The sequence below is a fragment of the Schistocerca nitens genome, chromosome 6, assembly GCF_023898315.1.
Source record: "Schistocerca nitens isolate TAMUIC-IGC-003100 chromosome 6, iqSchNite1.1, whole genome shotgun sequence".
Taxonomy (NCBI): domain Eukaryota; kingdom Metazoa; phylum Arthropoda; class Insecta; order Orthoptera; family Acrididae; genus Schistocerca; species Schistocerca nitens.
The window spans coordinates 200,640,169-200,664,057 of NC_064619.1; the positions used below are offsets into that span (position 1 = coordinate 200,640,169).

Genomic DNA, 23,889 nt, shown 5'->3' on the forward strand with positions numbered 1-23,889 from the left:
TGTGTTGTATAGTTAACTGACAACATGCCATATGTAGGATACTAATTCTATGTAACTGTTACTGCCAGTAATTCAAGACAAAAATACAGAATGTTTGTACCTAGGCCCAAATAATTTAAAAACTATAAAGAAACAAGGAAATGAAATTGAAATTACAAGACTGTCTTTGTTCCTGGGGCACTGACCAATGGCTAAATCTGCTGATCATAATTTAAAATCTGTACCAGAAGATTTGAAAGCAATATCATATACACCCTTGATAGACAGAAAGGCAAAATGTATGCATGGCAGACATGCCTGGAACTCCTAACACAACATACAAACATTATCTAATCAACTCAATCGATAGAGATTCTGTAATATTCTACACAGAAAGGCACAAACTAAAGTATGATGTGACACATACAAATAAATAAATAATATTCCTGCTATACATATGAAAAAATACTGCCAATACACTTTAAACCTAAGCATAAACTTTATGAATATATACACAAATATAGCACAGCAAAACTGTACAACTTACCTATTCTCTTGAGCATTTTCTTACCCCCTCTGTCTGCCGAAGCTCTCCTGGATGATGATGTAGAGGAAGAACAGTTATTAAATGACTCAATGGGTTTTATTCAGTTGGCATTTAAAGATGTTAATCAAACCTGGCCCCTCGTCAGACACATACTGTCTCAATGAATTGAGTAAGATGTCCCTGCGGAATAAATTCAAATAGGTGTTGCTTCTCAATTTGCTGCTATTCTTCACCCTTGCTCAGTGCTATTTGGCAGAGCATAATTGGACTAGATGGTGGCAGGACAACACTGCCATATGCAGCATCTGGTGGTTGGGATAGAGGTAGAGGGTCGGGAAATATGAAGCAGAAAAGGAGAGAAATGGAGGAGGAGAAAAGACCATTGGCAGGGAACAGTGCAAGTGAGGATGAAGGGCTGTGAATTGCGAGGAGATGTTAGGACAGAGGAGGTGAAAACTGTTGGATGATGGGTGTGTGGACAGCAGGTTACTGTAGGTTGAGCCAGGGATAATTTCAGGAGTAGGGAATGTGCTGTAAGGATAACTCCCATCTGTAAAGTTCCTAAAAGCTGATGGTGAAGGGCAGGATCCAGATGATGTGGACTGTGTGACAGCCATTCAAATCAAGCATGTTCTGTCCATCAGCACAATATTCATCAGGGCTTTGACTGTATCTGTCTTTGTGCCCAGAAATGAGGAACAACCTATACAAGAGCCTTCCCACCCCTCCTGAAGTGGTGTTCAGTCACCCACCCAACCTTCACAACATCCTAGTCCATAGCTAAACCAGTCCCAATGTTAACCCCTTACCACAGGAATAATACCCCTATAGAAGACCCAGGGGGAAGAGCTGCCCAATCCACCTACCCAGCATTTCTTATTCCAGCCCAGTCAGAGCTTTACCCTACCCCATCAGAGATGGGACCACCTGTGAAAGCAGCTGTGTCATATAAGCTGCTGTCATTGGACAGTTTTTTATATGATTACCAACTGGCCACCCACCAAGATGAATGGCCACTCTGCCAAACTGTTACCAAGAGCAAAGTGGATTACCCTGTGACTTGACATGCAGCTGAACATAACATGCTTGATATCAGTGGCTGCTTCAGAACCTGGGCCATCTGGGTCCTTCCCTCCACCGTCAGCTCTTCTGAACTGTGCAGATGAGAGTTACTCTTACAACACATTCTCCACTCCAAAAATATCCCAGCCTTAACCTAAGGTAACATACTGTTCCCACCTAACAGTTTCCACCCCCTCTGTATTGTCACGTCCTCCCAATCCACATCCCCTGACCCTCATTGTGCACAGCTCTCTGCCAATGCTTCCACCAGTCTTTTCCACTTATCTGCTCCTCTCCCTTTCCATTCCTTGTTCCCTGCCCCCCCCCCCCCCCCTCCCACAGCCTCCAGACACTGCACCTGGCAGCCTTGTCTGCTGCCATCTACTCCCTGCATACTCCACCAGACAGTACTGACTTCTCTCATCCAAGCTGTATGCTGCTATCACTGCCCCTGCCCACCCCTCTCTGGACTGCTGCTTTCACTCAACACAACAGTTTTATTCATGCCAGGATGGTCGCAAATAGCAGCCATTTGTGCCTGAGCTGTGCTTGCTTCTGTGAATGTGAGTGTGTTTCCTTTTTGGGAGAAGGATTTGACTGAAATCTCAGTGTATAACCATCTTTTCATTGCTCTTGTCTTCACCTCAGCATGTTATCTTTACAATTAGTAGCAATCTATCCTTTTCATAATATTGTTAGTTGCTATTTATACTTTATTGTCATAATCCATATGCAGTGCTTTCCACCAAAACCAGTCCTGCTAACCAGCTGTGACCAACCCACAATCACAATTATGTGATTTTCAGGCAACATTGCACACATGTGAAAATTAGCATTACCAATCCAAATCAGAATTCATTGGTCTACAAAACAGAGCATTTTCTCCAGCTGCAAAAACAAAATGTATAACGAAGTCATGCATTAATTTTTGAAACTGAATTGATTCCACAGGTGGTACAAACCTTACAGTGGGCTAGGTATCACCCAACTTGCAAATATCAAGGAGTGATCATCGGGATTTCATTTATTTATTTATAACACCATACAACCCTTTCATTATCTCTAATTTTTACATTTCTAGGTTCCACTTACACTTACTTTCATCTGTGATATGTGGTGTTCAAAATGTTAAATATTGTACGGAAGAGCGCTGGAAGAACTAAGCTGAAACAAGGCCACTGGAGTAGACAATATTCCCTCAGAATTATTGAGATCCTCGGGAGGGCCAGCCATGGCTAAACTATCACACCCGGTGTGCAAGATATATGAAACAGGGGAATATTCTCCGCCTTCAAGAAAAATGTATTAATGTCAATTGCAAAGAAAGCAGATGCTGACAGGTGTGACTGAAGACTGATGACCACAAACAATTGCAAAATGTTGACAAGAACTATTTACAGAAGAACAGAAAAAACTGATAGAAGCTGACCCAAGAGGAGATCAGTTTGCGTTCTAGAGAACTGTTGAAACATGCAAGGCAATATTGATCCTATAACTTATACTAGAAGATAGGTTAAGGGAAGTCAAACCTACATATATAATATTTGTACATTTTGAGAAAGCTTTTGACAGTGTTGACTGGAATAAATTCTTTAAATTTCTGAATGTTTTGGGGTAAAATAAAGACAGTGGAAGATTATTTTCAGCTTGTACAGAAATCAGACAGTGGTTATAAGCACTGAAGGGCTTGAAAGGGAAGCACTGGTGGAGGTTGCCACCAATGTTATTCAATCTATGTTGAGCAAGCTGTGAAGGAAAGCAAGGAGAAATAAAACTTTGCAGTTTGCTGATGATATTTAATTCTCTCAAAGACAGCAAAGGACTTGAAAGTCCTGTTTAATGGAACGGATAGTGCCTTGAGAGGAAGATATAAGAAGAACAATAACAAATTAAAGCAGGAGCAATAGGAAGTAGTTGAATTAAGCCAGGTGATGCTGAGGGAATTAGATTATGAAACAAGACACTAAAAGTAGTAGATGAGGGGTTTGCTATTTGGACAGTAAAAAGCCTTATGATGGACAAAGTAGAGAGGATATAAAATGTAGAATGGTAATGGAAAGAAAATCATTTCTAAAGAAGATAAATTTGTTGACATTTATTATAAATTTAAGTTTTAAGAAGTCTTTTCTGGAGGCATTTATCTGGAGTGTAGCCTTCCATGGAAGAGAACGGTAGACAATAAGCAGTTCTTACAAGAAGAGAATAGATACTTTTGAAATGTGAAGAATGGTGAAGATTAAATGAGTAAATTGTGTAATTAATGAGTTAGTGCTGAGTAGAATAAGGGAGAAGAAATTTGTGTCATAACTTTACTGAAAGATGGGATTTGTAGATAAGACACATTTGGACATATCAGGGAATCATGAATGTAGTATTGGAGAGAATTGGGAGGGGGGGGGGGGGGGGGGGATTGTGTGGAGGGAGACCATGAGATTAGTTCAGTAACTAGATTCAGATGGATATGGCTTGCAGTAGCTATTTGGAGATGAAAAGGCATACACAGAATACAGTAGTGTGGAGGGCTGCCTCAAATCAGTCTTCAGACTGACCACAAACAACACAAAACAGAAAAATACGTACAATAATAAATTTTTTTGCAATATTATAATCAGTGTATCAGTGCAGACTTATCAGATTGAAGATTCCACAGTATCAATCATACCATTAGTTATCATTTATCAGATTCCACTTACTGTGCTTGGTATATCATGATATTAGTTTTTCAGAGTGTATTGGTAATGTCATACATCACTTCTCATTGTGAATGATCTGCTAATCAATATGGCAGGAAAATTATGTTTTATTTCTCATATAATCCTTCTAAGTCCACCAGATTTAAATAAAAAAATGAAGGAAGGAAAACAGAGATGGAGGTAATTATGTCTGTATTCCTCACAAGAATGTATGATACCGAGAGTCACAATCTTGTATCTTTTCTAGGCTATGTGTCTGACAGTTTACTTTCACCTAGTAAATAGACTCTTCATTCATGCTGAAAATACATTTTGTATCACAGCTTGTTTTATAACTGGTAATCCTCTTTTTTTTTTTGTTTTTTTTTTTTTTTTTTGCAGGTAATGAAATGCCACTCAAATACATCACAAGTTAGTGTCATTTCACAAATTGTGTCAATGATAGTACTAACAGAAAGAAGCAAAGGTAAGCAGGGTGACAGAAAATAACCTCTTCAAAATTACAATTTTCACATTTTCCACCTGGTCAAATTTGCTAAATCATAATTACTCAGATTCCATGAACATGTATGATGTGATTAAATTGATAGTGTCATCAATTAGCTATAACTTATTAGTCAATGAAGCAAGAAAAAGTAACTGTCAAAGATGTGTCTCTTGTATCACATCTGACATCTAGTGGGAGGTAATTCTCTTTTCTAAACAAGTGACTCCACTTTAGATGTCCAGGAATTGTTACTCCAGTGCTAGGTACAAATTCAAGCTGCTGTGATAATGTAGTATTGCAGTGTATTAAATACTTTACAGATTTTGTTTTTTAGTTCAGGAGGGAATTACTTTCTTTTTAAAACATGTTCACAGTTTGAGCTGAAAAATAATAAGCATCATAATAAATTATGGTGAAGGAATGTAATGAAACTGTCATTTCATCAGTCATACTAAAAGGAAAACATGAACCGGGATTATATGTTTAAAAGAAGACAATGATTTTTGAGCTTTCAGAATCATATGCTCAGCAAAGAGAGAGGGATAGATTGGGAGTGATTAAAGAGGACAGACAGCCTGTGTCACCACATTGAGGGGAGAAAAATAGAGATAGTTTAGTACTAATGTGCAGTATGCAGGTTCTTCTTAATAGGATTACAAATCTATGGCTGAATGAGTACTTCCATAAAATTTCCAGCAGTGCAGTACATCAGTAAAAATTTATGGAATTGTAATATTGTATACTGAGATTTATATAGCCACCTTTGACATGTGAGAAAAAAGCAGTTATTTGCTTATCACAATATTTAATGTATTATACTTAAAAACTTACAAATTAATTGTTCTTTCCTTTTTCAGATATTAGTGTTGATCATGCAAGTGACATTTCACTGTTTTTATCACAATGTTGTGATGTTTTATCTGCAGAAATACCAGTAGCTCTCAAGGTAAGGGCCAAATTACTTAAAAGTTACAGATATTTAGTGGGAAGAAGAAACTTCATTCTATATCTTGGCAACTACTGAAAGACTACTTTATTACTGAGTTAAGTCAAAACATCATGACAAATCAGAGTTGGAGCTTATCAGTATAAATGGGCATGATTTATGTGAAATTACTATAAGGTACATTTGTCTGAAAGTAAAGGGAAGAAATACTGCTGAAGTAACAACAAAACATGCAGTGACTGTTGAAAGTTAAAAATGTTAGATTATTGATAGTAAGCAGCTAAATACAGCAGTTGGAAAACAAATTGAGTAAAATGAAAATTCATTTCTTTTCAGTCTTTCAACACATTTATGCCTCTTACTAGTCTCTTCAGATCTGCATACCTACTAGACCCAGAATCTTTTATGATCTCTTTTATTTACTCTAAAATAAACTGTATAATTCCTCTACTGCTCCTCTTGTTTCCAGGTCCTTGGATGACTTAGGAAGTGCCCAGGTTGTTTGCCACTTCCCCTGGTATGATGATTCTGTAGAAATGTTTTTCTTCATATTCTTTCCAATACCTCTTCCTAATGTACTTTTTAAATTTTTTCCAGTTTAGTCTTCTCTAGTTCTTCTACAGTGCTCATCAAATTTCATCTTTTGCTTCAGATATTCACTTCAGAAACTTGTTCTTCAGCCACCATACTTCAAACACTTTCAGTCAGTAACAGTAATATGAAAAGGAAAGTTGCTACTCAGCTTATAATGGAGATGCTGAGTCATAGATAAGTGCAACAAAAAAAAACTCTCACATTTAAAGCTTTCAGCCATTAAGGCCTTCGTCAACAATAGACGATAGACACACTCACACACACACACACACACACACACACACACACACACACACGCAAATGAGATTTGCACACACTGACTGCAGTCTCAGGCAACTGAAACCACACTGCAAGCAGCAGCACCAGTGCATGATGGGAGTGGTGACTGGGTGGGGTAAGAAGGAGAGGCTGGGGTGGGGAGGAGGAGGGATAGTATGGTGGGGGTGGCAGACAGAGAAGTGCTGCAGGTTACATAGAGGACATGGGAGAGGTTGGGAGGGAGGGGGGGGGGGGAGTAGTGGAAAAGGAGAGAAATAAAAAGACAGGATGTGATGGTGGAATGATGACTGTGTAGTGCTGGAATGGGAACAGGGAAGGGGCTGGATGGGTGAGGACAATGACTAACAAAGGTTTGAAGCCAGGAGGGTTGCGAGAATATAGGATGTATTGCTGGGAAAGTTCCCAACTGCGTAATCCAGAAAAGCTGGTGTTGGTGGGAAGGATCCATATGGCACAGGGTGTGAAGCAGTCATTGAAATGAAGGATATCATGTTTGGCAGCATATTCAGCAACAGTGTGGTCCACTTGTTTCTTGGCCACAATCTGTCGGTGGTCATTCATGCGGACAGAAGGCTTGTTGGTTATAATGCCTACATAAAATGATGCACAGGGGTTTCAGTTTAGCTTGTAGATAACGTGACTGGTTTCACAGGTAGTCCTGCCTTTGATAGCATAGGTGATGTTAGTGACCGGACTGGAGTAGGTGATGGTGGGAGGATTATGGGACAGGTCTTGTTTCTAGGTCTTTTACAGGGGTATGAGACATGAGGTAAGGGACTGGGAGCAGGGATTGTGTAAGGATAGATGAGTGTATTGGGTAGGTTTGGTGTATGGCAGAATACCACTGTGGGAGGGGTGGGAAGGATAGTGGGCAGGACATTTCTCATTTCGGGACACGGCGAGGGGTAATCAAAACCCTGGCGGAAAATGTAATTCAGTTGCTCCAGTCCTGGGTTTTACTGAGTTATCAGGGCAATGCTCCTCTGTGGCTGGATGGTGGGACTTTGGGAGGTGGTGGGAGATTGGAAAGGTAAGACATGGGAGATTTGTTTTTGTACATGGTAGGGAGAATAATTAGTCAGTGGTGGCTACAGTGAGACCCTCGGTATATTTCGAGAGGGACTGTTTGTCACTGCAGATGCAACAACCATGGGTGGCTAAGCTGTACAGAAGAGACTTCTTGGTATAGAATGGGTGGCATCTGTTGAAGCGGAGGTATTGCTGCTGGTTAGTAGGTTTGATATGGGCGGAGGCACTGATGTAGCCATCTTTGAGATGGAGGTCAACGTCTAGGAAGGTGGCTTGTTGGGTTGAGTAGGACCAGGTGAAGCCAATGGGGGAGAAGTTGTTGACATTGTGGAGGAATTGGGAAATGCAGTGTTCAATAGTGGTAAGGCTGTGGGCATTAGGTATGTTAGTGTATAGGTGACAAACAGGGCAACATGTGGTAAAGGGACAGGAGCTGTGGAGAGATGGTGGGGGAAATTGTTGTTATCTCTTGTAACCAGCCACAATGGGGAATCCTGAGTGGTTAGGTTTATGGACTTTAGGAAGCATGTAGAAGGTAGGAGCATGAGAGTTGTAGGGGAGAGTAAAGAGATGGACTCCATGGAGAGGTTTTGGGATGGCTACATCAGTATCTCCATCCTTATCAAACCTACAAACCAGCAACAGTGCCTCCGCTTCAACAGTTGCCACCCATTCCATACCAAGAAGTCCCTTCCATACAGCTGAGCCATCCATGGTCATCGCATCTGCAGTGACTAGCAGTCCCCTTGTAACTCAGTAAAACTCAGGACTGGAGCAACTGAATTACATTTTCCACAAGGGTTTCGATTACCTCTCATCGTGCCCACAAACGTGAAATGTGCTGACCGCTATACTTCCAACCCTGCCCACAGTGGTATTCCTCTGTCCACCAAACCTACACAATATACTTGTCCATCCTTACACAACCCCTGCCCCCAATCCCGTACCTCATGACTCATACCCCTGTAAGAGATCTAGAAGCAAGACCTGTCCCATAATCCTCCCATCACCATCTTCCCCAATCCAGTCACTAACATCACCTATCCTATCAAAGGCAGGGCTACCTGTGAAACCAGTCATGTGATCTACAAGCTAAGCTGCAACCAGTGTACTACATTCTATGTAGGCATGATAACCAACAAATCTTCTGTCCGCGTGAATATCCACTCACAAACTGTGGCCAAGAAACCAGTGGACCACCCTGTTGCTGAACATGCTGCCAAACATGATATCCTTGATTTCAACGAGTGCTTCACTGCCTGTGTCATATGGATCCTTCCCACCAACATCATCTTTTCTGAATTATGCAGTTGGTAACTTTCCCTGCAATACATGCTGCATTCCCGTAACCTCATTGCCTCAACCTCTCAACCTTCGTTAGTCACTGTCCTCACCCTTCCAGCCCTTTTCCTGTTCCCATTTCAGCACTACACAGCCGCCATTCTACCATCACACACAGTCTTTTTATTTTTCTGCTTTTCTGTTACTCCCCCCCCCCCCCCCACCTCCCTATCTACCTCTCCCATGTACTCTGTATCACTTCTCTATCTGCCACCCCCAGCATTCTATCCCACACCCTCTCAGCCACAGCCTCTCCTCCTTACCCCCACCCAGTGACCACTCCCATCATGCACTGGTGCTGATGCTTGCAGCATGGTTTCAGTTGCCTGAGACTGCTGTTGGTGTGTGTGAGTTGAGTTGTTTTGTTGTGCCTATCTGTGACTCAGCATCTCCGCTAAATACTGAGTAGCATCTTTCCTTTTCATAACATTGTTACATTCCATCCTGGGTTCTCCACCGTTTGACTTTCAGTCAGTAATGTGTTATGGTGTTATGTACTGTGGCAACTTACCAGTTCCGTAGAAAATTTTAACAGCACAGAGGAAGATCAGTTTGTATTTGTGTGGAATATCTCCAAGAATCCCAAGTCATAAGTTTAAAAAGTGGCCGCGCGGTTAAAGGCGCTGCAGTCTGGAACCGCAAGACCGCTACGGTCGCAGGTTCGAATCCTGCCTCAGGCATGGATGTTTGTGATGTCCTTAGGTTAGTTAGGTTTAACTAGTACTAAGTTCTAGGGGACTAATGACCTCAGCAGTTGAGTCCCATAGTGCTCAGAGCCATTTGAACCATTTCATAAGTTTATAAACAGCTAGGATTAATGTTCATAACATGTCAATACATTTACTCTGTGATGTATTATCTCATAAACAACTTTGTTCAGCAAGAGTGAAAATGCTTCCATAATGATATTGATATTAAAAAGAAGCAGGATATCTGCTGAAATTTTAAGAAATCATGTTCTTAAATGTGGGTAAGGTATGCTAGTATTTAACTCTTAAATGCACTGCTTAGTGGTATGAATTGCACAAGCAGTAATAACTCTGTATTTAAAAATAATTGACACAGACACCTGCTTCCACAGTATTCTTTAACTGAATTCTTCTGCAGTTATAACTGAAATTTTCTGCACAAATTTCTGTTAATGTACATATAAAATTAAAGGAGAGATGTTATATATGAAGTTTTTGTGAATAAGGAAAGCATATGACAAATAATTTTAAAGGATTATACCACTTGTGTCGATATCTTTTTGTAATGATGAGATTGTAAAGTGACATTCATCATTCCTTGTAATTTTCACAGTTTGTTACAAGGGTGTTGCTTATACGGTGATGGTATTACTATAATTGCTACTGTTTGTATTTTGTGTATTGACTTGTTCCGTATTCAAATGACTTGGTAACATTTACCCATGAATGAATTATTTTCTTCACAGATGTTTTCTTAGCCTGTGACAATCTGGTTATGATGTGTTCCTTGCTCTGGACATCTTGCTCCCTAAATAGGAGAATGTACCATGTTTTCAACAGTTAATGCTGAAGATTAGACGGGTAGATCACATAACTAATGAGGAGGTATTGAATAGAATTGGTGAGAAGAGAAGTTTGTGGCACAACTTGACAAGAAGAAGGGACCGGTTGGTAGGACATGTTCTGAGGCATCAAGGGATCACAAATTTAGTGTTGGAGTGCAGTGTGGAGGGTAAAAATCGTAGAGGGAGACCAAGAGAAGAATATACTAAGCAGATTCAGAAGGATGTAGGTTGCAGTAAGTACTGGGAGATGAAGCAGCTTGCACAGGATAGAGTAGCATGGAGAGCTGCATCAAACCAGTCTCAGGACTGAAGACAACAACAACAACATTATTTAATGAAACATAGTCATCCTTTGTACAGTTGCTCATCATTTTTATTATTCTTGTAAGACTTCCTTACTTGAAATATATATTGTCTGTGAAATTAGTAACTGAAATATACCCATACACTTTCATTCCTGTTCTGGATTTGCTTTCACTGCTTTCATCACTTTGATGACAAACAAGTTAAGCAACATAATCAGTAAGTTCCAATATTGTGTTATGTTTAACATGTTTTAACATAGATTTGTTCATCATTGCACTTATTTTTAGTGTTCCCTATTGCAATGTGATTTTAAATAATGTAGATTTGCAACTGTGATTGATTACAATTCTTATCCAGATTTCAAATACAGTGTTCCACCTCAGGTGACTGAGGTCTCTCTAGGTCCTCAAATAAGTCAATAACACCATCAAGGTTTTGAAGATTTCCTGTGTTTTTTGTTTCATTACTGAGCGCAATATGTCAGAACCCTCTTGCCACAATGATTTTTTCCTGAACCCAAATTGGTTTTTCTCTCCAATTTTTCATTGTCTTCATCTATATACTTTTCTAATCAGCAATTCACAAAGACAATATCTTTTACTCATTTTTTGCATATTTGTCATGCATTGAAACTTCCTTCGGTGTGCCGGACCGAGACTCTAACTCAGGACCTTTGCCTTTCGTGGGCAAGTGCTCTACCAACTGAGCTACCCAAGCACGACTCATGCCCTGTCCTCACAGCTTTACTTCTGCCAGTACCTTGTCTCCTACCTTCCAAACTTTACAGGAGCTCTCCTGCAAACCTTGCAGAACTAGCACTCCTGAAAGAAAGGATATTGTAGAGACATGGCTTAGCCACAGCCTGGGGGATGTTTCCAGAATGAGATTTTCACTCTGCAGCGGAGTGTGCACTGATATGAAACTTTCTGGCAGATTAAAACTGTGTGCCAGACCGAGACTCGAACTCGGGATCTTTGACTTTCAGGGCAAGTGCTCTACCAACTGAGCTACCCAAGCACGACTCACGTTCGGTTCGCAGGAGAGCTTTTGTAAAGTTTGGAAGGTAGGAGACGAGGTACTTGTAGAAGTAAAGCTGTGAGGACAGGGCGTGAGTCATGCTTGGGTAGCTCAGTTGGTAGAGCACTTGCCCACGAAAGGCAAAGGTCCCGAGTTCGAGTCTCGGTCCAGCACACAGTTTTAATCTGCCAGGAAGTTTCATATCGGCGCACATTCCACTGCAAAGTGAAAATCTCATTCTTGTCATGCATTATTTAATAGTTATAACATAATGCTTATTTTTTGTTATTATTAAAATAAATTGTCAATATGTGGCTGTTTCCATTAGTTCTTGAAACTGCATGAAATAGGCTCCTATTTTCTATATTTCCTACTAACTTAAATAACTTCAAAGGCATATCATTGTAGTTTAATTGTTTGAACACACATTATTCAGTGCTTTGTCAAATGAGAATCATACTCAGTGTGGCAGTTTTAAACTGCCAGGAACTTTCATATCAGCCCACACTCTGCTGCAGAGTGAAAATTTCATTCAGGGAACCAGTTGTTTGGGATGATAATGGATCCAGCTATGAGTATTTTCCACCGTATTCAGAGTCATCCAGAGCTAATTTGTCAGTATTTTATATTTTCTTATTATGTTATTACGTTACATCAAAATTAATAGTTTTTTGTGTTTGGTGCTTTTATTAATATACGGTACAACATCTGAGACATAACAGCTGTAGATAAATTGTACGCTACAGTAAAACAACAACTAACCATTCCCATCTTACCAATAATAATGATTTTTGCCTCAGTAGAAAACCACAGGAAGAAACAACAGACATTTTGTTTCAGTGATTGCTACAATATTATTGTCAAGTCAAGGAAAATAATTCCTCATCATGTTCCTGTAATGACAAACAGTGACTTCCTGTCTGTGTAAAACTTCTCAAAGTCAGTCACCAAAAGGAACACCAACACTGAAAATCATCCTGTGCCATGGTTAAAGATGCAGTGGATTCAGTACCAAAAGAGTGATGCATTCACACTCTTTTTCAGGAAAACTATTTAAACAGACATGGAATTTCACAAGTTGGATTTCAGACTGAGACCTAAAAAAAAGATGCACAATTGCTCTCACTAACATACTTCACTGAAAGCTGTACACAGGATCATGGTCTGTTACAAAAGAAAAGAAGCTTGACATGGAAGAAAATTTGCCTTTCATGCCACCTGTTAATCACAACTGCATTCAATTTTGTTTTTATTCTGATGATGAAGACACTGGGCCACTGAATGGAAATGATGAAACACAAAAATTGCATAAATACAGTGTTCTTCCCTGCCATGTATAGTTTTATAGTAAATAAGAAACAATGGAAACTCCAGGCAGGAATATCAACAATGTAGGAAAAGATAGACTGCTACTTACCATAAAGAAGACACGTCAGGTTGCAGACAGGCATGATTAAAAGACACACGCATGTAGCTTTTGGCCACAGCCTGCATCAGTAAAGAGAGACACACACAAAACACACATACACAGATGGCTTAGGTAGTGAAGCACCCATTAAAATTGAACGTATTATGTTCAGCTGCATGTTGTGCCACAGGGTGGTCTACTTTGCTCTTGGCCACTGTTTGGCTGTGGCCACTCATCCCAGTGGACAGTTGTTTGGTAGTTACACCAATACAAAAAAAAAAAACTGTGTAATGATTGCAGCAGGGTTGGTAAATGACATGGCTTCTTTCACAGGTGCCCCAGCCCCCGATGGGGTAGGATAAACCTGTGACAGGATTGTAATAAGAAGTGCTGGCTGGGTGGATTGGGCAGGTATTGCACCTGGGTCTTCCACAGTGATATGATCCTTGTGGCAAGAGGTTGCGATTGGGAGTGGCATAGGAATTGACTAGGATGTTCATAGAGGTTGGGTGGGTGACACAATACCACTTTAGGAGGGGTGGGAATGGTCTTGGGTAGGATGTTAGGATGTCCCTCGTTTCAGGGGTATGATGACAGGTAATCAAATCCCTGGCAAAGGATGTGGTTCATCTGTTCCAGACCAGGGTGAGTCTGGGTGATGAAGGGGACACTTCTATGTGGCTGGTTTTTGTGGGTAGTATGAGGATTGGGGTTGTGAGGGGAAATGGCATGGGAGATCTGTTTGTGGACTAGGTCTGGGGGATAGTGCCTGTCTTTGAAGGCCTTGGTGAGATCTCAGCATACTGAGCAATGGAGTTTTTGTCATTGCAGGTACACCAACCCCAGGTAACCAGACTAGGCCTTTCACACCAAAAGCTTCCTCCTATATATCCTGCATAGCTGGGGGCAGCATAGCTGCAGTGAAAAAAACGTCCTTGCTCAGTATGCTGACGATCTCACCAAGGCCTAACAGACTGGCATTATTCCCCAGACCTAGTATGCAAATAGATCTCCTGTAGCATTTCCCCTCACAACCACAATCCTCCCACCACACACAGATATCAGCCCAAAGGAGTGTCCCCATGATCACCTAGTGCCATCCTGGACTGGAACAACTGAACCACATGCTTCGCCAGGGCTCTGATTACCTATCATCGTGCCCTGAAATGAAGGACATCCTACCTGAGATACTTCCCACTACTCCTAAAGTGGTGTTACATCACCTACCCAACCTCCATAACATCATAGTCCATCCTTATGCCACTCACAATCTCAACTTGCCACAAGTATCATATCCCTGTGGAAGATCCAGGTGCAAAATCTGCCCATTTCGCCCACCCAGCACTTCCTATTCTCGTCCTGGCACAGGTTTATCCTACTCCACCAGGGGTCAGGGCGTCTGTGAAAGGAGCCCTGTCATTTATCAGCTCTACAGCAATCATTGCACAGATTTTTATTTTGGTATGACTACCAACCATCTGGACGAGCAGCCACCACCATACTGTGACCAAGAGTATAGTTGACCCGCCTGTGGCACATGCAGCTGAACATGACACATTTTATTTCAATGGCTGCTTCACTATCTGAACCATCTTGATCCTATCCTCCACTGCCAGCTTTTCTGAAATGCACAGAGGGAAGCTATCCTTACAACACATTCTCCACTCCCCTAATTATCCTGGCCTCCACCTAGAGTGACATACTGTCCTCACACCCTCCACCCAACACTTTCCACGCCCTATGTTCGCCATTCTCATCTTCCACTCTTCTTATTTGCAGCCCTCTGCCAACACATCCACCCATCTTTTTCCACTCCTCTATTTTTGTTTCTTTTTTCCCCCACCTCCCTACCCCACAACCTCCTGACACAGTGCCTGTTGGAGTCTAGTCCCTGCACACTCCACCAGACAGTGTTCGGCTCACTCCTCGCCCATACACTACTGTCCCTACCCCTTCCCATTCCCCTTCCCCTTCCCTTCCTCAGCCCTTCCAGACTGCTGCTTGCATCCCATGTGATGTTTCATCCTGTCCCGAGATGCTGGAGTTGGTGGTCATGTGTGTGTGAGGTGTAGTTGCTTGTGTGTGTGTTTGATTAGATTAGATTAGATTAGATTAATACTAGTTCCATGGATCATGAATACGATATTTCGTAATGATGTGGAACGAGTCGAATTTTCCAATACATGACATAATTAGGTTAATTTAACAACATACGTAAGTTAATATAACAACTTTTTTCTTTTTTTGTGTTTTTTTGTTTTTCTTTATTTTTTTATTTTTATTTTTATTTTTTTTACTTTTTAAAACTTTTTAAAAAAATTTTTTTTCTTAATTTATACCTAAAAATTCCTCTATGGAGTAGAAGGAGTTGTCATTCAGAAATTCCTTTAATTTCTTCTTAAATACTTGTTGGTTATCTGTCAGACTTTTGATACTATTTGGTAAGTGACCAAAGACTTTAGTGCCAGTATAATTCACCCCTTTCTGTGCCAAAGTTAGATTTAATCTTGAATAGTGAAGATCATCCTTTCTCCTAGTATTGTAGTTATGCACACTGCTATTACTTTTGAATTGGGTTTGGTTGTTAATAACAAATTTCATAAGAGAGTATATATACTGAGAAGCTACTGTGAATATCCCTAGATCCTTAAATAAATGTCTGCAGGATGATCTTGGGTGGACTCCTGCTATTATTCTGATTACGCACTTTTGTGCAATGAATACTTTATTCCTCAGTGATGAATTACCTCAAAATATGATGCCATATGAAAGCAATGAGTGAAAATAGGCGTAGTAAGCTAATTTACTAAGATGTTTATCACCAAAATTTGCAGTGACCTTTATTGCATAAGTAGCTGAACTCAAACGTTTCAGCAGATCATCAATGTGTTTCTTCCAATTTAATCTCTCATCAATGGACACACCTAAAAATTTGGAATATTCTACCTTAGCTATATGCTTCTGACTAAGGTCTATATTTATTAATGGCATCATACCGTTCACTGTACGGAACTGTATGTACTGTGTCTTATCAAAATTCAGTGAGAGTGCATTTACAAGGAACCACTTAGTAATTTTCTGAAAGACAGTATTGACAATTTCATCAGTTAATTCTTGTTTGTCAGATGTGATTACTATACTTGTATCATCAGCAAAGAGAACTAACTTTGCCTCTTCATGAATATAGAATGGCAAGTCATTAATATATATTAAGAACAACAAAGGACCCAAGACTGACCCTTGTGGAACCCCATTCTTGATAGTTCCCCAGTTTGAGGAATGTGCTGATCTTTGCATGTTATGTGAACTACTTATTTCAACTTTCTGCACTCTTCCAGTTAGGTACGAATTAAACCATTTGTGCACTGTCCCACTCATGCCACAATACTTGAGTTTGTCTAGCAGAATTTCATGATTTACACAATCAAAAGCCTTTGAGAGATCACAAAAAATCCCAATGGGTGGTGTTCGGTTATTCAGATCATTCAAAATTTGATTGGTGAAAGCATATATGGCATTTTCTGTTGAAAAACCTTTCTGGAAACCAAACTGACATTTTGTTAGTACTTCATTTTTACAGATATGTGAAGCTACTCTTGAATACATTACTTTCTCAAAAATTTTGGATAAAGCTGTTAGAAGGGAGATTGGACGGTAATTGTTGACATCAGATCTATCCCCCTTTTTATGCAAAGGTATAACAATAGCATATTTCAGTCTATCAGGGAAAATGCCCTGTTCCAGAGAGCTATTACACAGGTGGCTGAGAATCTTACTTATCTGTTGAGAACAAGCTTTTAGTATTTTGCTGGAAATGCCATCAATTCCATGTGAGTTTTTGCTTTTAAGCAAGTTTATTATTTTCCTAATTTCAGAGGGAGAAGTGAGTGAGATTTCAATTGTATCAAATTGCATAGGTATGGCCTCTTCCATTAACAGCCTAGCATCCTCTAATGAACACCTGGATCCTACTATATCCACAACATTTAGAAAACGATTATTAAAAATATTTTTAACTTCTGACTTTTTGTTCGTAAAGTTTTCATTCAATTTGATGGTAATACTGTCTTCCTCTGCTCTTGGTTGACCTGTTTCTCTTTTAATAATATTCCAAATTGTTTTAATTTTATCATCAGAGTTGCTGATTTCAGACATGTTACACATACTCCTGGATTTTTTAATAACTTTTCTTAATATAACACAGTAGTTTTTATAATGTTTGATAGTTTCTAGGTCACTAATCTTTCTTGCTGTCAGATACATTTCCCTTTTCCGGTTACAAGATATTTTTATACCCTTGTTACAAGGTTTCTTACGAGTATATTTAACTGTTTTCTTGGGGAAGCAGTTTTCAAATGCATTTACAAAAATGTCATGAAATAAATTTTATTTTAAATTGGCATCAGGTTCATGGTACACCTCATCCCAGTCTAACTGCTGTAGGCTTTCCCTGAAATTTGCAATTGTTAAATCGTTGACTGAACATACTACTTTGGAGGACTGTTTAGTATTGCTGAATGGAGCTATGTCATATATTGTAACTAGCTGTGTACCACGATCAGAAAGACCATTCTCAACAGGCTGAGCATTTATCTGGTTTAACTTATCTTGGTCTGTAAAGAAGTTATCTATCAGTGAGCTGCTATCCTTTACCACCCGAGTAGGAAAATCAATAACGGGTGTCAAATTGAAAGAACCGAGTAATACTTCAAGGTCATTTTTCCTATTACCCTCTTTCAGAGTTTCTACATTGAAGTCCCCACAAATAATAATTTTCTTCCCCCTGTCTGACAGATAGCACAACAAGGAGTCCAAATTTTTCAGAAATAGATGAAAATTTCCTGATGGGGAGCTATATACAGTTACAATTATAAATGTGCCTTTATTTAATTTAAGCTCACAGGCACATGCTTCTATATGTTTCTCTACACAAAACTTTTTTGTTTCTATACTTTTTGCACAATGATAACTTTTGACATATATGGCAACTCCTCCTTTCTCCATATTTTCTCTCATTACATGTGCAGAGAGCTTATATCCACTTACATTTACCTTATCCATATTGGTAACAATGTGATGCTCAGACAGGCATAGTATATCTATTTCATTCTCAGCTTCTAAATCTTCTAAACAAACCAGAAGCTCATCTACTTTATTCTTTAAACTCCCAATATTTTGATGAAATATACTTACATTATTTTTAATTATACTTTTATGAGAACCTTTCCTTATTCTAACATTTGCAGTACTCTCCTGTCTGAGTTTCTCATTGTGCTTAGGCCTAGTCCCTATACCAGTGGTCACATGGTGTTCAGAGAGGCAGATTATGTCAACTGGGTTGGGTGACTTTAATTCATCAATGCAATTACCTAGGACTGAGATACAACTTGGTGGAGATAAAATTTCTGGTGATTGGTGAAAATATATAATTGACAGCTGTGATTGGTGATCCAATGTGCTAGAATTGTGCTGTTTAATTTCTTCCCTAAACTGAAGATTTGTTTCAATCCTGACCTCTCGTAGAACTTGACATCTTTCTGTCTTACCTATCCTAAAAAAGGTGCTGCTCCAACACCTGTAACCACTGGTATTTTACCATTCATGGCAGTACCTCCCCCCCTTAAATTTCCTGCTATTACCCCATCCAGTTTCCCCTTCCCTTTCCTGTTGAGATGTAGGCCGTGCCTGTGTGTGTGTGTGTGTGTGTGTGTGTGTGTGTGTGTGTGTGTGTGTGTGTTTGTGTGTGTGTGTGTGTGTGTGTTTGTGTGTGTCTCGTTACTGGTGAATGTTGTGGCCAAAAGCTACAGGTGAATGTCTTAATCATGCCTGTCTGCAGCTTGATATGTGTTCTTTACAGTAAGTAGCAACCTGTTTATGGTAAATAAAATCCTTTACCTGTTTATATCCCAAAGATTTGTAACTTCATTATGTCTTTATATCAGCTCTACAACTGGATAACATTTATTGAAAATGTTAATTTGTGTTAGAAAAAAATACTCTAAAGTAAAATTGTATCACATGATTAGCTGGGAGACCCCAACAGCTAGGTCAGCTGCCTAATTGGGAAGGTTTTTCCTGTCCTTCATGTGCACTGGCTCCTTTCAATTTCAGTTTCAATTTAGTGCTCATAACATGTAATTTTACGTGCATGTGCATTTTTCAACTAAGTATAAAGTTTTTAAAATTACTATTTTTAAAAAATTTTTATTTTTTATTATTTCTTATTACATTATAATTCGTGATAAATTCAAGTTGTAAGGGCTTTTTTGGGTAAGCCAATGCCTGACTTGCTTTTTAAAATTATCCCCTATCAATATCTTAACTTCGTTTGCTACCAAGTTATTAAAAACAACTTCTTTGACATAGGGGCTATTCACAGTCTGAAGTTAAATTTCTGTTATCCATATGAAAGACTTTTCTCTCCCTTGTTTCATAGTTGTAAGTATTCATATTTCTTTTTGTGATCTTAGTGTCTTCTTTCACTGGCATTATAGTTTCTAGTATATGCATGGCATAAACTGTGAGAATATTGTGTCTAATGAATAGGGTTTTGCAAGAAGTTCTTGGTTTTACTTTACCTATGCTCCTCAAGGCTCGTTTCTGCAGTATGAAAACCCTTTTCTTATTAAACTTTCTGGAAACATCCCTCAGGCTGTGGTTAAGAGATGTCTCCACAATATCCTTTCTTACAGGAGTGCTAGTTCTGCAAGGTTCACAGGAGAGGTTCTGTGAAGTCTGGAAGGTAGGAGATGAGGTACTAGCAGAATTAAAGCTGGGAGGATGGGTCATGAGTCGTGCTTGGGTAGCTCAAATTGTAGAGCACTAGCCCACAAAAGGCAAATGTCCCAAGTTTGAGTCTTGGTCTGGCACACAGTTTTAATCTGCCAGGAAGTTTCATAGCAGCAGGACACTCCGCTGCAGAGTAAAAATTTCATTCTTTTTCATATTAGTTTTGAATGTCCTCCCTCCCACCCACATTACTGTTCCATAAGACAAGAAAGGGTACACTAATCAATAATACACAGTTCTTAGGGTATCAGAATTAAGATGTGGTGATAATGTTCTTAATACATATAAACTGGGTTTTATTTTTTACAGACATAATCAGCTTGCCGCTTCCTTGAAAGTCTTTCATCTATGCATAAACCCAAGAATTTACATTTCTTAAGGTTTTTGGTAGAATTTTGTCAATCATAGAGTTTTGTTTGTTTGGATCACTTCGTTTAAAATGAATAATATTAGTTCCTGCTATGTTTACTTTTAGATTGTCTTTTCTAAAGTGAACTCTTGCCTTTTCAATAAATTTATGTATCTCTTCAACTAGGGTGGGTTCACTGTCTGCCCAGCAGACACAAAATGTATCATCTGCAAACATAGCGATCAATTGCTTATTGTCAAGACTACTTGGAAAATCATTTACATAGCATATGAATAGGATTGGACCTAAAATGGAGCCCTGAGGAACTCCAAACTGTGTATTTCTTATCCTTGACCTTCTTCTCTCTAGTATTTCTCCATTACAGCATATAGTCTCTGTGCACTGCTGTCTAACCTTTAAATATGTTTCTAGCAATTACATGTTTTCCAGTGACACCACTCTTCACAATTTTTGATAAGACCATATCATGATGTACTCTATCATAAGCGCCCAGGAATACTCCTGCTGCTTGGAATTTTTCTTTTATTTTTTTCAAGCACACGATGGACAGATTGTACTACAGCTGACGTGGTTACTTTGACCTCTTCTGAAGCCATGCTGGAGATTATCTAATATGTCACATGGCTGTAATGATCCAGGATTTTTTTTTTTAATATTATTTTCTGTATCCTTCATGAAATGTGAGATTTGTTTGTTAAGTGGTTTGGTACATGGAGAGATTGTGTGTGTTTGTGTGTGTGTGTGTGTGTGTGTGTGTGTGTGTGTGTGTGTGTGTGTGTGTAATGTGGTGTCATGATTGCATTGTGTGGTGATGAGAGGAGGGAGAGGATGAAATCCAGTATAATTTTAGCACAACCTCTGGTGGCAATACTGTTCTGATAATGTATTTTGAAAAAAATAATGCATAAAGTATGATGAATTTTCTATAACAATCCCAGTAAACCATTAAATGTCTCAAAACAAGAATAATGTGGGTTAAACCACTTGTATTCTAAGTGCTCACATGTGATGTAGACATGTTAACCTGTATAAAACAGCATTTTACATTCTTTTCACACAAAAGCCATGGGACAGCTCTAGGTGTGGTACCTATTATTGGCTGCTGAAGCCTATGTAGTGCATTTGCTTTCATACGGTTCTGGTAGAAAGGGGTCCCTAATGACCCTCATTGAAACCAGCAGCAATCTGACTCATAATATACCATCAATTGCCCCATTATACATGGCATATGTTGAAATGAAAGTCTTTGCCACTCAGTTTATTTCTGTCATTGCATTGCCGTAATAACTCACTGTGTTATCCACATTCCAATTCATAATGATTGTTTGTTGATACTGGTGTTATCCTACAGTCACCTTCCTGTACTAAGTCCATCTTTGGCATGTTAATTCCTCTCTTCAGAGTTTCCAGTTTTCTCACAACATTCAAATACCCAATATTCCACTTTGTAATTTGGAAGACATTCTTCTTGCTCATATCTAGTTCTCATAAAGTCCAGCGGTGACAAGTTTTTTTCTAGAGGACTTGCATGCTCATTGAATATACTATTTTTGTCCTGTGCAGGCTGATTTCCTTTACTATCTGCATCATCATACTGAAATTCACACATTTCTTGAACATTAAAAAATAATGATAGTATTCGTGGAGCAAAATAACTGAAAATGTCTGTTGATTCCTGCTATTCATGGCATAACCAGGACCAATGAAACTGAGTAAATGAATGAATCTACCTGTTCCACATGAATATCATTGCTTATGTTATTGTGTTAAATTACATTTTCAATAATCCTGTACCTTTATGACACACAAAGCAGAGGGTATTTCTCTCTTTGTTCTATCCTTCAGCATTTTTCATTCTCTCCTTTTGCCACTTACAAAGAAGAAATATAGTTTCAAAACCTGGAGAACATTACCAGGCTACAGCTTTCAGTGCTGTGTTAGTTTCATGAAGAAGGGCTTTGTTCAAAAGCTGAACAATTTGTAATGCTTTCTATGTGCATGTCCACAACTCACCACTTCATTTATTTGATGAGTAGTGTTGCCTCCTATTGTAGTTCTACAAAACATTATTTATTTTTTAAATGCCCAAGTCCCAATGATTATTTGGATATTAATGTTGAGTGCTACACTGTGATTTGTCATTAATAGTTAGGGAGTAAGTTGGAAATCTGAGCTGTTCATAGTTTCAGTTGTTCTGTTGGAAAAGGGGAGTGCAAGCAGAACATTAGAAAAATTTAAAAGGAAATATAAAGTTATTTTCCCTTTTTTGATTACTGGATAATTAAAGTTGTTTGTCACTTTCATCTGAAACTGTTGTAATATGATGTGTTTACATAATTTTGCATTTTATATTTGAACAATCCATAAGGCAACTAAAAAAAGTAATTCTTTCTTTGATTTGCATTAAAGGAAATAGCACATGACATTCTTTCAACTGGTCGAGGAGATGAGTTCTGCAGTTTGCCTCCACCATTGGCAGTTGAATGGCTTGACTTGAATTCAGGAAAAGTTCGACAAAAATATAGTGACTTCTTATTGAAACATGGGCATCGCAGCATACAAGAAGTAAGAAATCTATCTGATTGACAAACACTATAATTTGTCAAATAAATCTAATTACTTTATTTTTATGTTATTAAAAAGTTAAAATAATTACAATAAAATTAAGAAGAAAGCAGACAAAAGATCACTATTTACTCATAATTTCATAAATTACTTAAATGAAATCATATTTCCCTAAACAGAACATATTTTCTTGCTGTAAACCTTCTAAAATGCTGATATTTGTGATAAACGTGTGTTCAGTTATTTATAAATAGTGTTAAAACAGTAGTTAGTGTGAGAAATATTCCACATAAACATGGTATGGAAAGCTCTGGCAGAATGTAAATCATTTATGAGTAGTGTTGAGCTGTCAACAGCCATGCCAAAAAACAATTAAAATCTCACCAACTTTCTCTTTTACCTCATCATCTTTTTATTCTTGTACAGTACCCTGTTAGGTCTTCTGGCCTCTAATGGTCTCAGTCCATCTCCTTTGTGGGTTAAGTGAATGCATACATATACGCATGCGCATGAGTGTGTGTGCCTGCACACACACACACACACACACACACACACACACACACACACACACCTGTACAGCCTAATTTTTCTGGCTGAATAGATGATGCCAGAACTACAGTTCAGCGTGTAGACTGCAGTGAGGGGGGAGGGGGGGGGCTTTCACATGAAGTGGGTGAGGGAAAAAAAGCAGAAAAGCAGAGAGTGTGCAGGAAGACTGGGGAGGGGCGGCTGATGGCTCAAAAAGAGGCAACAGGTGTGTGAAACAGGAATGTGAGTGGGATAGGCAGTATGAGTGAGTGAAAGAAATGTGAAACATGAGCACAAGAGCCAGTGAGTTTGTGCAGCATGCAATGATGATGACATGGGGGACTTGATTGGTAAGGTGTGACAGGGCAGAGGAAGGGGAGATAGTTGTGTGCAGTGGGTTATCATAAGTGAAGGA

General features: G+C 39.1%; 1 protein-coding gene across 3 annotated transcripts in view; it reads left to right on the forward strand.

Annotated features, from left to right (window-relative positions):
• LOC126262873 (putative phosphoenolpyruvate synthase) overlaps nt 1-23,889 on the forward strand; it is a 381,045-nt gene that overhangs the window by 271,749 nt on the left and 85,407 nt on the right. For 2 of the 3 annotated variants that reach the window (XM_049959740.1, XM_049959742.1), the window contains 3 exons: nt 4,663-4,747; nt 5,626-5,714; nt 22,791-22,946. In XM_049959740.1, the coding sequence (XP_049815697.1) occupies nt 4,663-4,747; nt 5,626-5,714; nt 22,791-22,946 (330 nt within the window). The remainder of the gene's footprint in view (nt 1-4,662; nt 4,748-5,625; nt 5,715-22,790; nt 22,947-23,889) is intronic. The other variant, XM_049959741.1, reaches the window with a different exon arrangement.